A 15,459-nucleotide genomic window follows, 5' to 3' on the forward strand; every position below is an offset into this window, starting at 1 on the left:
ATCCATAACCAATTTATTTCTCTTAAATTTTTCTTTTGTTTATTCATAGGAATTATATACAATTAATATCTATATCTAAATAAGTTCAAAACAACTCTTAAAAATAAAAAGTCAAAACACAAAGTAATAAAAATATTGTGTCATGGTTTATTTGACAGTATTTTTCTTTTCTTTCTTTTTTTTTTGAGACAGAGTCTCACTGTGTTGCCCGGGCTAGAGTGCCATGGCATCAGCCTAGCTCACAGCAACCTCAAACTCCTGGGGTCAAGCGATCCTCCTGCCTCAGCCTCCTGAGTAGCTGGGACTACCGGCATGTGCCACCATGCCCGGCTAATTTTTCTGTATATATATTTTTTAGCTGTCCATATAATTTCTTTCTATTTTTAGTAGAGGCGGGGTCTCGGTCGTGCTCAGGCTGGTCTCTAACTCCTGAGCTCAAACAATCCTCCCGCCTCGGCCTCCCAGAGTGCTAGGTATTTTTCTTTTCTTAGTGGCACATAAATTATTGGTGTACTTACAATTGGCGACATCTTAGTATGATGAAATATAAAAATAATTTAAATGAATACAAAATAGTATGAAACAACATTAAGACAACAGATGGCATGTGAATCTGATAATACCTAATATACTTTCCTAAAATTTTGCAAATTTTTACTTTTGGTCATCACTCCAAAACAATAGCTAAAATATTGAAACCTGGGCTTCCTTATTACCACAGCAAATCTTCTGACTCTTGATATCTAACTCCTTGGAGGCCATTTGGGGGCCTCCATTCCTCAGCCTTTTGGAATCTGTTGAATCTTTGTTAGCTCCCTGATCGGTGTGCTGGCTCTCTTGCTTCAGAATCTATTGATCAATTGCAAGTCATTCAAGAGTTTTTCAAAATGGAGGAGAAACATCTGTTTTTTTTGTACGAAGACCACTTTCTCTTTTATTTTTCAAATTATTGGAATCTAGGAAAAAAACACTTCACCTGAAATGCAGGGAGGCAGATACTATGAATTGGTTTGTTGAATCTGGAAAGGTAAAACCACATTTCTTAGACTCCTACAGCTAAAGTTTTGGATGTAAATTTGGTTTTAACAATTAGATGCACTTATGGGACATTTTAGGAAGATTGGGAGCTACAAGTTTAATTTCTTTAACAGATATAGAGTTATTGAGGTTATCTATATTTTTTGAGTGAACTTTAGTAGTCTGTGTTTTTCAGGAAGTTTATTCATTTCATCAAAGTTGTTGAATTTATTGGCATAAAGTCACTCATAATATTCCCTTATTAATCTTTTAACATCTGTAAGCTCTATAGTTATGTCATCTACCTCATTTCTGATATTGGTAATGTGTGTTGTTTCTCTCTTTTTTTTACAGATCAATCAGGCTACAGGTTTATCAATTGTATTAATTTTTTCATTGGCCTTTTTATTGATTTCATTTTTCTGTCTACTTTGAGTTTAGTTTGTTCTTCTTTTCACAGCTTTTAAAGGTGAAATCTGAAGTTATTGACTGGAAATTTTCATTTATTTCTTTAAAAAAATTAATAGTTTCATTAGTGTCACAAAGGAAACAAATGGTGCTTCTACAGCAGATAATTCCTGATGACAAAAATCATGTAATATACATATGATTAAAAATCCAAACACATGTTTATGGAAAAGAAAATTAGTATCCCTTCCTCTCTGTTTCCTGCAGCCCTTCTCGTAAAGGGTAACTTCTCCTATTTTCATTTTATTTTTAAATTCTTAAATTGATTCATAATAATTATATATATTTATGGGGTACATGTGATATTTTGATACATGGATACAATGTGTAGTGATCAAATAAGGGTATTTAGGATATCCTTCATCTTAAACATTTATCATTTTTTTATCTTTGGTAACATTTCAAATCTTTTAACTATTTTGAAATATACAATATATTGTTATCAACTATAATCACTCCACTATGCTATTGAACATCAGAACTTATTCCTTCTATCTAACTATGTGTTTGTACCCATTAACCAACCTCTCTTTATCCCCCCTCCCCTCAGCCTCTGGTAACTATCATTCTATTCTCTACCTCCATGAGATCAACTTTGTTAGCTCCCACATGAGTGAGAACATAAAGTATTTGTCTTTCTATGTTTGGCTTATTTCATTTCACATGATGACTTCCAGTTCCATCCATGTTGCTGCAAATGACAGGATTTCATTTTTTATGGCTTAATAGTACTCCACTGTGTATGTATACTACATTTTCTCTATCCATTCATCCACTGAGAGACACTTAGGTTGATTACGTATTTTGGTTATTGGGACTAGTGCCACTGTTTTACATAATGACTGTACTAATTTACATTCCCACCAATAGCATATATGAATTCCCTCTTTTCCACATCCTCACCAGCATTTGCTATTTTTTGTCTTTTTGATAATGGTCATTCTAATTGGAATAAGATGATATCTCCTTATGGTTTTGATTTGCATTTCCCTGATGATTAGTGATACTGAGCATTTTTTCATATACCTTTTGGTCATTTGTATGTTTTCTTTTGAGAAATGTCTATTCAGATCCTTTGCCCACTTTTTAACGGGATTATTTGTGGCTTTTTTGATATTGAGTTTGAATTTCTTGTACATTCTAGATATTAGTTCCTTATCAAATGAATAGTTTGCAAATATTTTCTCCCCTTCTGTAGGTTGTCTCTTCACTCTGTTGATTCTTTCTTTTTGCTAGGCAGAAGCTTTTTTAGTTTAATATAGTCACATTTGTCCATTTTTGTTTTTGTTACTTGTGCTTTTGAGGTCTTAGCCATAAAATCTTTGCCTAACTAATGTCCTGAAGCATTTCCCTTATCTTGTCTTCCAGTAGTTTTATGGTTTCAGGTCTTAAACTTAAGTCTTTACTCCATTCTGAGTTGGTTTTGTGTATGTTGAGAGATAGGGGTCTAGTCTCATTCTTCTGCTTACGGATATCCAGTTTTGCCAGCAACATTTATTTATTTATTTTTTACTGCATAATACTCAGATTTGATTTATTGCCATTGCTTAGCAATTTACTGGACAAAGATCAACCTTTTTGTTTTTTATTAACCACCTTCCACAATACAAAACTGTCATGAATAATGTCTGTACAATTTAACAGTTTCAATAGTTGTTCAGATGTTTCTTTCAAACATATAATGGGCAACATAATTAATTACAAGTTAGAATTAGACTATCCCTGTGCCTTCAAACATTAATATGTCAGTAATTTACAGTTGCTCAATTACGGTTAGCAAAGTAAAGTCCAGAGTATGGCTGGAAGTTACTATTATAATCTCAGAAAGTCAGACTTTTCTTGGTGCCAAAGTTCACTACTATAATTTAGCGAGCACAGTTCAAAGGTTGTGTGCGTGTTCAAAGGCCATGATCTTCCAGGGAACAAGAGAAACTTCTATATTAAATATGTAAAAACAACAACAAAAAATACATTTATTGGGAAAGAATTTCATCCTCCCTTCCTCCTTCCCCTTCTCCTCAGCTTTCCTAACCAATTTTGATATTAAAGCTGTAAGATGAGGCATGGTCAAAGTTAAATCACTTTGATAACTACCACTGAGCTTACAACATTCATTGTATATGTGAAGGTTTATTTTTTACACTTTGATACTCAACCTCTCAAAAACAGAAATTCATTTAGTAACATGGAAGAGAAGGATATATTTTTTATTTTTATTATTTTTTTTGAGACACAGTCTCGCTTTGTTGCCTGGGCTACAGTGAGTGCCAGGGCATCAGCTTAGCTCACAGCAACCTCAAATTCCTGGGCTCAAGTGATCCTCTTGCCTGAGCCTCACAAGTAGCTGGGACTACAGGTGTGCACCAGCACACCCGGCTAATTATCCTATTTTTTGTAAAGATTGGGTCATGCGCTTGATAGGCTGACCTCAAGCGATCCTCTGGCCTTGGCCTCCCAGAGTGCTAGGATTATAGGCGTGAGCCGCCAGGCCAGGCCAAGAAGGATATATTTATAAATAAAGGAAAAAGAAAAACTAAAAAGTAAAGCCAACTGAATAAACACATCACATACACACACATTGATCCCTACACCATTCTCAATGTTCAGTAGCAGAGCCAGCATCATTTATTGAAGAGAGTGTTCTTGGTGCCTTTGTCAAAAATCAGTTGGCTGTAAATATGTGGACTTATTTCTGGGTTCTCTATTCTGTTCCATGGATCTATATGTCAGTTTTTATGCCAGTACTGTGGTGTTTTGGTTACTAGTGTTCTGTAATATATTTTGAAGTCCTGTAGTGTGATGCCTCCAGCTTTGTTCTTTTTGCTCAGTATTGCTTTGGCTATTTGGGGTCTTTTGTGGTTCCATACAAATTGTAGGAAATTTTTTCCTATTTCTGTGAAGGATCTCACTGGTATTTAGATAAGGATTGCATTGAATCTGTGGATTTATTTGGGCAGTATGGTTATTTTAAAATATTAACTCTAACATGTGAGCATGGGATGTCATTACATTGTTTGTGTCCTCTTCAATTTCTTTCATCACTGCTTTGTAGTTTTCCTTGTAGAGGTCTTTTACTTCCTTGGTTAAGTTTATTCCTATGTATTTTTATTATTTTTTATAGCTATTGTAAATGGGATTGCTTTCTTGATTTCTTTTTCAGCTGGTTTATTGTTGGTGTATAGAAGCACTACTGATTTTTGTATGTTGATTCTTTTATCCTGAAACTTTACTGAATTTGTTGATCAGTGCTAAGAGTTTTTTTCTTGTTTTTGGTGGAGTCATTAGGTATATATATATAATAATGTTATCTGCCGAGAGGGACAATTTGACTTTCTCTTTTCCAGTTTGGGTGTCCTTTATTTCTTTTACTTGCCTGATTGCTTTAGCCTTTCAGTACTATGTTGAATAGGAGTGGTGAAATTGGGCATCCTTGTCTTGTTCCAATTCTTAGAAGAAAGGCTGTCAGCTTTTTCTCACTCAATATAATATTAGCTGGGGGGTTTTCATATGTTATCTTTATTATGTTGAGGTATGTTCCTTCTATGCCTAATTTGCTGAGAGTTTTTATCATAAGAACTAAATCCTTTCAACCTAGTAGAAGATAATTATAGGAAGACCAGATCAGTTATAAACAAAATAAAGAAATTGTAATTTTCTTTGCAATTTGGCTACAATTTAAACACAATAAATAATTTTCTGGCTGGGGTATGAAAGAATGTGGAAGATACTTGTTCCTATGATAATGTGAAAAAAAAAACCCTCAGGTATTCTGAAACTCATACTTATTTATGAAACTACTGAAGAATGGTGGATGCAAGAAAAGCCCAGATGGACTGATTTTCAGAGAGAAAAGCCCTTAATAAGTGAACATCCAACAGTGCCGTTTCTGGAGACAAAGGTGGAGAAGAAAGCCTGCCGAAACTGAGATAGATGAGGTATTGGCAGTGCTGGCGGCCAGGCAGGAAGACTGGAGTCTAGAGGACTCCCAAATACAGCACTCATATACTTGACCTAACATTTTCTCTGGCTTCCCACTCCCATTCTGCTAAGAACAGGGCAGTGATGATGGGGCTAAAAAGCGGTGGGGCTAAAAAGCAGAAAGGACTCTCTAGTTGCATGTATTTTCTTGACGCATAGAGAAAAAAGACCGAAAGAGCAAAGAAATCTGAATACAGTGTTTATGACTTGTGTTATGATAACTCTTACTAAATACTAAAAAATATTATTTCTAGGAATAATGGCCAAATTTTCTCCAAATTTGAAATCCTAGTGAATCTCAAGCAGAAAAAATACAAAGAAAACTACACTATGGAATGTCATTAGACAAATTGCTGAAAACCAAAGATAAAGAGATGATTTTAAAAGCAGCCATGAAGAAAGACATAGTACATTCAGGGAACAATGGGAAGAATGGTAGTTGGCTTATTATTAGAAATGGAAGCCAGAAGATAATGGAATGAATTACAGCATTAATGCTGAGAAAAAACAAACAAACAAACAAACAAACAAGCAAAAAACAACCCATTATCTTAGAATTCTACATCCAGCAAAAATGTGGTTTACAAATAAAAGTGAAATAAAGACATTTTCTGATAAATAAAAGTTTAGGGAATTTGTTGCCAATCAACCTACTAAGAAATGCTAATACAAGTACATCAGAATGAAGACAAATAATACAAGTTATAAACTCAGATGTATAAGAAGCTCTGAAAAGAATTAAAAATAGCAAATAAGTGTCATATCTTATAAAGATAAAATAATCAATTCATAAAGAAGACATAAAAATTATAAATGTCAATGCATCTAATAATATTTCAAAATTCACGATGGAAAGATTGATAGAAACAAAGTAAGAAATAAATCACAATCATGGTTGGAGATGTGTAACACATCTCTCAGCAATTGATAGAATAACTGAATAAATATCAACAAGGATATAGAAGATTTCAGCAATACTATTAACCAGCATGATCTCATATACACCTAATGAATATTACACCTAATAAATTCTAAATATTAATATTTTTTCCCAGCACACATAGAACATTTACCATAGCAGAAATATATGCTGAGCCATAAAAGAAGTCTTAAAAAATATGGGAGGATTGAAATCACTGAGTATATTCTCTGATCACAATGGAATTGAATTTGGAGTCAGTCACAAGACATCTAGAAAATACCCATCTATTTAAAAATTAAGCAGCACAATTTTAAACAATTCATGGGTTAAAAACGGATTCAAAAGAGAAATTAGAGGTGTCCCGTTTACTCTCCCTCGCCATGTCTTCTCACAAGACTTTCAGAATCAAGAGGTTTCTGGCCAAGAAACAGAAGCAAAATTGTCCCATTCCCCATTGGATTAGTATGAAGACTGGCAATAAAATCAGGTACAATTCCAAGAGGAGACATTGGAGAAGAACCAAGCTAGGTCTATAAAGATTGCACATGATATAATGGCATGCATATTTATGCTGTATCAAGGTCACTATCATCTTACCATATCAAGCTGGAAATGACACCAATATCTGGACAGACACATTTCATTGGGAAAGTGATTTTTCTCTTTGTTTATATGCTCTGTACTAATAAGCTGGTTCAGTAATAAATATGTGAGACCTTTTTAAAAAAAAAAAAAAAGAAATTAGAAAACTTTTTTTTTTTTTATTTCAGCTCATCATGGGGGTACATAAGTTCAGGTCATATACATTGTACATGTCCCGCGCATCCCCCCGAGTCAGAGTCCCAAGCGCGTCCGTTCTCATTCTCCAGACAGTGCACCTAGCACTCATCATGTAGTCATACCTCCATCCCCTCCCCCCCCACCTACCCGGGTCTGCACCTTCAAGCATGACCATTCCCCAGAGGGTGTGCAACGCACTCGTCATGTAGGCATACACCCATCCCCTCCCCCCACCCCCCATCCCAGTCTGATATCCAATTGGTATCCTTCCCTGATGTACATTTAGGTGATGATCAGGGAAACCAGTTTTCTGGTGAGTACATGTGAGGCTTGTTTTTCCATTCTTTGGATACTTCACTTAGTATAATGGGTTCCAGCTCTCTCCAGGAGAACCAAAGAGATGTCGTATCATCGTTATTTCTTATAGCTGAGTAGTACTCCATGGTATACATATACCACAGTTTACTAATCCATTCGTGAATTGATGGGCACTTGGGTTGTTTCCACATCTTTGCGATTGTGAATTGTGCTGCTATAAACATTTGGGTACAGGTGTCTTTGTTAAAGAATGACTTTTGTTCTTCTGGGTATATGCCCAATAATGGGATTGCTGGATCAAATGGTAGGTCTACTTGAATCCGTTTAGGGTATCTCCATATTGCTTTCCATAGGGGTTGCACTAGTTTGCATTCCCACCAGCAGTGTATGAGTGTTCCTGTCTCTCCGCATCCACGCCAACATGTGTTGTTTTGGGATTTTTTGATAAAGGCCATTCTCACCGGAGTTAAGTGGTATCTCATTGTGGTTTTGATTTGCATTTCCCTGATGATTAGGGATGTTGAGCATTTTTTGATACGTTTTTTGGCCATTCTTATGTCTTCTTTTGAAAAATTTCTATTCATGTCCTTTGCCCATTTTTTGATAGGATTGTTTGATTTTTTTCTTGGTGATTTTCCTGAGTTCTAAATAGATTCTTGTTATCAGTCTTTTATCTGATGTGTAGTATGCGAAAATTTTTTCCCATTCTGTAGGCTGTCTGTTTATTTTCATGACTGTTTCTTTGGCTGTGCAGAAGCTTCTTAATTTAATCAGGTCCCAGTCATTTATTTTTGTTGTTGCTGCGATTGCCTTAGGGGTTTTCTTCATAAATTCTTTGCCTAGACCAATGTCTGTAAGAGTATTTCCTACATTTTCTTCTAGAATTCTAATCATTTCCATTTAAGGTTTAAATCTGTTATCCACCGTGATTTGATTTTTGTGAGAGGTGAAATCTGTGGGTCCTGATTCAGTCTTGCACATGTGGCTATCCAGTTTGCCCAGCACCATTTATTGAATAGGGACTCTTGCCCCCAGAGTATGTTTTTGTCTATTTTGTCAAAGATTAGATGGTTATATGAGGATGGTTTTATATTTGGGTTTTCTGTTCTGTTCCACTGGTCTGTGTCCCTGCCCTTGTGCCAATACCAAGCAGTTTTAAGAACCACAGCTTTGTCGTATAGTTTGAAGTCTGGCAAATCAATACCTCGCATTTTGTTTTTATTGCTTAAGACTGCTGTTGCTAAACGGGGTCTTCTCTGGTTCCATACAAAGTGTATAATTATTTTTTCTAAATCTGTGAAAAATGATGTTGGTATTTTAATAGGAATTGCATTGAATCTATAGATTACTTTGGGTAGTATAGACATTTTAACGATGTTAATTCTTCCAATCCATGAGCATGGTATGGATTTCCACTTATTTACATGTTCTGCAATTTCCTTCCTTAGCGTTTCATAGTTCTCTTTATAGAGGTCCTTTACCTGTTTAGTTAAATATATTCCTAGATATTTTATTTTCTTTGTTGCTATTTTGAAAGGTATTGAGTCCTTAATTTGGTTCTTTGATTGAATGGTATTGGCATATATGAATGCCTCTGATTTGTGTGTATTGACTTTGTAACCTGAGACATTACTGAATTCGTTAATTAATTCCAGGAGTCTCTTGGTTGAATCCTTGGGGTTTTCCACATACAACATCATGTCATCAGCGAAGAGTGAGAGGTTGATCTCTTCTGTCCCTATTTGGACACCTTTGATTCTGCTCTCTTGTCTGATAGCTCTCGCAAGGACTTCCAATACTATGTTGAAAAGTAATGGGGACAGTGGGCAGCCTTGTCTGGTTCCAGTTCTGAGTGGGAACGCTTTCAATTTTTCCCCATTCAGTATGATGTTGGCTGTGGGTTTGTCATATATGGCTTGTATTATTTTTAGGTAGGTCCCATTTATTCCTATATTGTTAAGTGTTTTTATCATAAAAGGGTGTTGAATTTTGTCAAATGCTTTTTCTGCATCTATTGAGAGGATCATATGGTCTTTATTTTTGCTTCTATTTAAGTGGTTAATTACATTTATAGATTTCCGTATGTTGAACCACCCCTGCATCTATGGGATGAAGCCTACTTGGTCGTGATGAATTATTTTTTTAATCAGCACTTGGATACGATTTACTAGGATTTTGTTGAGAATTTTTGCATCTACATTCATGAGAGAAATTGGTCTGTAGTTTTCTTTTTTTGTTGCATCCTTTCCTTGTTTTGGTATCAATGTTATATTGGCTTGGTAGAATGTGTTGGGGAGAATTCCATCCTTCTCAATATTGAAGAATAGTTTATGTAGGATGGGCACCAGTTCATCTTTGTATGTATGGTAAAATTCAGGTGTGAACCCATCTGGACCAGGGCTTTTCTTTTTGGGAAGGTTTTTTATTGCTGTTTCAATTTCAGTTCTTGATATTGGTCTATTCAGGAATTCTATTTCTTCCTGATTGAGCTTGGGAAGGCTGTGTGTTTCTAAAAATTTGTCCATTTCCTCCTCATTTTCCAATTTGTGTGCATAAAGATTTTTGTAATATTCAGAGATAATGTCATGTATCTCTGTGGCTTCGGTTGTGATTTCTCCTTTCATGTTCCTGATGGAAGTTATTAAAGATTTTTCTTTTCTGCTCTTGGTTAGTCTAGCCAGTGGTGTGTCTATTTTATTTATCTTTTCAAAGAACCAACTTTTGGTTTTATTAATTTCCCTTATAGTATTTTTGTTGTCTTTTTCATGTAATTTTGATTTGATCTTAATAATTTCTCGCCTTCTGCTGGGTTTGGGGTCAGTCTGTTCTTCTTTCTCCAGCTCTTTGAGTCTATTCATTAAGTTATCTATTTTAAGTTGTCTGTCTTTTTGAAATAGGCATTTATGGAGATGAATTTTCCTCTCAGGACTGCTTTAGCTGCATCCCATAGATTTCGATAAGTTGTGTCACCTTTGTCATTTAATTTAAATAATGTTTTGATTTCTGACTTAATTTCTTCCTTTACAAAATTGTTATTCAGGAGAAGGTTGTTTAGCTTCCATGACTTTGAGTAGGAATGAGAGTTCCTGTTAGGGTTCATTATTATTTTTATTCCATTGTGATCTGAGAAAATGCATGGTATGATTTCTATTTTTTAAATTTTTTAAAGACTTGCTTTATGACCTAGGGTATGGCCAATCTTAGAGAATGTCCCGTGAGCTGATGAGAAGAATGTATATTCAGTGGATTTTGGGTAGAATGTCCTGTAGATGTCAGTCAGGCCCATTTGTTCTAGCATTCTGTTTAAGTCTACTATGTCTTTGCTTATTTTCTGCTTGGAGGATCTGTCCTGTGCTGTCAGTGGGCTGTTAAAGTCTCCAACTATTAAAGTGTTGTTGTCTATCATTTGGCTTCGATGTAGTAGGATTTGCTTTATGAATCTGGGTACGGCTAGATTGGGTGCATATATATTAAGTATGGTTATGTCTTCTTGTTGAATTGTGCCTTTCACCAGTATGTAGTAACCGCCTTTGTCTTTTATTACTTTTGTTGGTTTAAAGACTGAGTTATTCGAAATTAAAACTGCCACACCAGCTTTCTTTTGGCTACCATTTGCTTGAAATATCAAGTTCCATCCTTTTATTGTCAGTCTAAATGCATCTTTGCCAGTTAAGTGAGTTTCCTGAAGGCAGCAGATACTTGGTTTGTGTTTTTTTATCCATTGGCCCAGTCTATGTCTCTTGAGTGGGGAATTCAGGCCATTGACATTTAGTGAGAGAACTGATAATTGGGACAGATTTCTGTTTATCTTATTGGGTAGAACTTCATTGCTATATTTTCTCTCTTGAGCCATTGTGGTGGCTAGAATTTGATCTTTAGCTCTTGGGTGGTTTTACATTCGTGGGTCTTTGTTGTGATGATCCATGTGTAACTCTCTTTTGAGTACTTCTTGGAGGGGTGGGCTTGTCTTGGTGAATTCCCTGAGTCCTTGTTTATCTGAGAATGTCTTAATTTCTCCTTCATATAGAAAGCTTAGCTTAGCTGGGTACAAGATTCTAGGCTGGGCATTATTCTGTTTCAGAAGAGTGAGAATGGGGCCCCAACTTCTAATTGCTTGTAAAGTTTCAGTTGAGAAATCTGGCGTTATTCTAATGGGTCTCCCTTTGTATGTTACTTGTTTGTTTCTCCTTACTGCTCGATTAAGGGTCTCTTTAGTGGATATTTTGGTCAGTCTGACGACTATGTGGCTTGGTGTTTTCCTATTTGCTGTGAATCTACCAGGGGTTCTTTGAGCTTCTTGAACCTGTATATCTAAAGTTTTAGCAAGGCCTGGGAAATTTTCTTCTATTATGTCTTCAAATAGTTTATCCAGCCCTTGTTTTTTATCTTCTTCACCTTCAGGGATGCCTATAACTCTCACGTTAGGTTTCTTCACATAATCCCACATTTCTTGAAGACTCTGATCTTTTTTCTTATTTCTTTGCTCTGTCTCTGTGACTGTCTTATTTAATTGGAAAGAGTTATCTTCGATCTCTGAGATTCTGTCTTCTATTTGATCTACCCTGTTCTTGAGACTTCCACTGTGTTTTGTAGCTCCCTGAATAAATCCCTCATTTCTAGGAGTTCAGTTTGGTTTTTCTTCAATATGTCTATTTGTTTAGTGAATTTTTCTTCCAAATCCTGGAATTTTTTTGCGGTTTCTTTGCGTTGGATATCAATTTTTTCTTGTATATCATTCAGCTTATTTATAACCCAAGACTGAAATTCTTCTGGTAACATGTTGGTATTCTGAAACTGGCTTGTGCCAATTGGAGGAGAGTTGGTATTTCTCTTTGGGGGCGAGGTTTCCATTTGGTTTTTTGTGCTCCCCATATTTTTCCGCTGAGCCCTTCCCATCTGGCTCTATCGTTAGATCTTTTCTCACAGCTTTAGTCTAGTTAACAGCACGTCTTGTACTCTGTTCTTAGGCTGTGAAACAGTCTAGGTATGTTGCTTCCTTTATCTAGAGGGGGAGACTGTTGTGTGTTGTTTAGAGTTTTTTTCTATCTCAGTTGGGGGACTGCTTCTGATGGGTCCACCCCCAGAGGGTTGGCTTGACCTAAGACCAGTTTGGCAAGTTAAATCACTGTGTTTTGGACTTTCAGTTAGTAGGCAGGATTCACACTATTTGCAAGCAGAAAGCCTCTTCTCCCTCTCTTTTTCTTTTTTTTTTCCCCCCTGTCTTTTGGTTCTTCCTCTGGATGTGTGGTTTCTGTCTCTTTCTGCAGGAAAGACACTGGCTAGGCGGAGGAGGCAGTGCCCTCACTCACTCAGTTCCCCAGCTGCTGCAGCTCCCACAGGCAAAGGTCTACACTGTCCCAGTGTTCCCAAGGTCCGGGCTCCACACTCTTGCTTCTGGGTATGCACTCAGTGTTCACACCTGGGAAGGGGACCTGGAGAGGGTCTATGGATCAGGGGATGGAGCCTCCTGGGGAGCTGCCTTGCACCCTATGGCTCTGCAGCAGTTAGACCTTGGCCCGCACAATTGCTGCTGCCCGCCCGCAGATCACTGGCACTGGGGGGCAATTTTCAGGGTCCGATAGGAATCAGAGCTGGGGGTCTGGAGCACTCACGAGTATACAGTAGCTCCTGGGCTGGAGGGCCACCGAAAAGGAGAAAAGAAAAAGAAAGGAAAAAAGAAAAAAAAAAAGAGAGAAACAATATGAATAACAAGAAGAAGAAAGAGAAAACAAGAAAGAAAAGAGAAAGAAAGAAAGAGAGACATTAAAAAAAAAATCCCTCTTTAATATTTCATGCTTGCGGCCCCTCGCCTCGGTGCAGGTCCGCATCTGTCCCTTTAAGAGATAGGGCACCGCGGAGACCCGCCAGAGTCCAAGGTCCTTTCCGCTTAGGTGTGGGAACCAAGATGGTGACTGCACGTCTGCCGGTTGCAGGCGCCAGGGGAGAGTGTTCAGAGCTTGGCAGGCGCCAGGGCCCACAGTGGCTCCCCGGCCGGAAAGCCACCGTAGGGGAAGAAAAGAGCAAAAAAGTCCCGCTTTAATATTTCACGCTCGCGGCCCCTCGCCTCGTTGCAGGTCCGTGTCTGTCCCTTTAAGAGATAGGGCACCGTGGAGATCCGCCCGAGTCCAAGCTCTCTCCCGCTTATGTCACCTGTCCTCGGAGCTCCATGTCTCCCGCGGTGATTCTGCACCAATTTCAGTCAGATCCCTGACCGAGTGGATGTGGGGGTCAGTGGTGAGATCAAGCCGCTTTGCTGTGGGGCTGAACCCGCCTCACTCGTTGGTGAGGCAAGCATGGCGGTCCCGCACTCTGCTGTCTGTTTTCCGTCCCGCACTCTCCAAATTATCTCGGTCTGATTTCCCACTCACCTCTGTTTTTTCTTGTTCCCTGTGTCCCACGGTGATTCTCCGTGGGTTCACTCCACCGTTCTTGTGGAGGGGCAATCCTCTAGCATTGTGGCAGGCCCAGATCCATGCCTTCCTTTCCAGCAGCACAAATCCAGGAGGTCACCTCCACTCCGCCATCTTGCCCCCCCCCCGAAAACATTTTGAACTGAATGATAATAAAGGCAAAACATACAGAAATATGTGAGAACCTTCAAAGGTGGTGCAAAGAGGAACATTAGAGCTTCAAATGCTCATATTAAACAACAAGGAGGAAGGTTTAAAATCACTGGTCTGACTTCCACCTTAAGAAGCAAGAACATCTTGCAATTGTGAATTGTGCTGCTATAAACATTCGGGTGCAGGTGTCTTTTTTATAGAATGACTTTTGTTCTTCTGGGTAGATGCCCAATAATGGGGTTGCTGGATGCGCACTGTCTGGGGAAGGGACACGCTTGAATTTCTGACTGGGGGGGACAGGGGGGAGGGGATGGGTGCATACCTACGTGATGAGTGTGATGAGCACTGTCTAGGGAATGGACACGCTTGAAGCTCAAACTCGGGGGGATGGGGGGGCCTGAGCAATATATATAACCTGAACTTTTGTACCCCCATAATGAGCTGAAATTAAAAAAAAGAAGCAAGAGCAAAGAAGTAAATAGAACATAATAAACATAATAATAAAGATGAGGAAGAAATCAATAAAACAGAAAACAAATGAAGAAAATCAATAAAGAAAAATGTTTATTTTTGAGATTAATAAAATTGATAGATCCTTAGCAAGAAGGATCAAGAAAAAAGAGAGAAAAACAAATTACCTATATTAATAGTAAAAGTAAGGATATTACCACAGATCCTATTATTAAAGGGACAGGGTGAGAATATAATAAAAAACTTTATGTCAACACATTTAAAAATATACTTTAAATGAAAACTTCCTCATAGAACACAATTTATTGAAACTGAGACAAGAGTAAAGAAAACATTTGATTAGCTCTATGGTCATAATTTGTTATTAAAACAATAAATAATAAATAGTAAATAAATAAATAAAATGCATATTAACATATTTTGTTTTAAAAAATTCTGCCATAAAAAGTCCTCACCCAGAATTCTTTCAAACATTTAAAGGAGAAAACATATTAATCTTATCTAAAATCTTTGAGAAAAAAAAGAAGGCAACAGTTCTCAATTTACTTTATGAGGCTAGCATATCCCTAATACTGAATCCTTACAGAGACATTACAAGAAAAGAAAATTACAGACTAATATTACTCATAAAGTTAGACACAAAAATTCTTAACAAAATTTAATAAACTCTAGCAATGTATAAAAAGGTTATTATACCACGACCAAGTGGGGTTTATCACAGAAAAGGAAGATTGGCTTAATATTTGAAAATCAAACAGTGTAATTAATCACATTAACAAAATATAGGAAAATAATCATATGTTTATCTCAACAGATAAACATACAAGATTTGAAACATTCAACATCTGTTCATAATAAAAAATTCACAGTTACTTAGGAATAGACAGGAACTTTCTCAGTTGTATAATGAGCAATAACAAAGTTATAGCTAACATCATACTA

General features: G+C 37.0%; 1 protein-coding gene across 1 annotated transcript; it reads left to right on the forward strand.

Annotated features, from left to right (window-relative positions):
• Nucleotides 1-6,449: 6,449 nt before the first annotated feature.
• Nucleotides 6,450-7,009, forward strand: LOC123634632 (60S ribosomal protein L39-like). Its single transcript, XM_045546368.1, has one exon. It carries the CDS (start codon nucleotides 6,766-6,768, stop codon nucleotides 6,919-6,921), a length of 156 nt encoding a protein of 51 aa, XP_045402324.1. The 5' UTR covers nucleotides 6,450-6,765; the 3' UTR covers nucleotides 6,922-7,009.
• Nucleotides 7,010-15,459: the final 8,450 nt, after the last annotated feature.

Source organism: Lemur catta, chromosome 3, assembly GCF_020740605.2.
Source record: "Lemur catta isolate mLemCat1 chromosome 3, mLemCat1.pri, whole genome shotgun sequence".
NCBI lineage: Eukaryota > Metazoa > Chordata > Mammalia > Primates > Lemuridae > Lemur > Lemur catta.

Excerpts from the sequence above, each read along its gene's own strand:
- LOC123634632 (XM_045546368.1), top strand. The coding sequence starts at position 6,766 with ATGTCTTCTCACAAGACTTTCAGAATCAAGAGGTTTCTGGCCAAGAAA.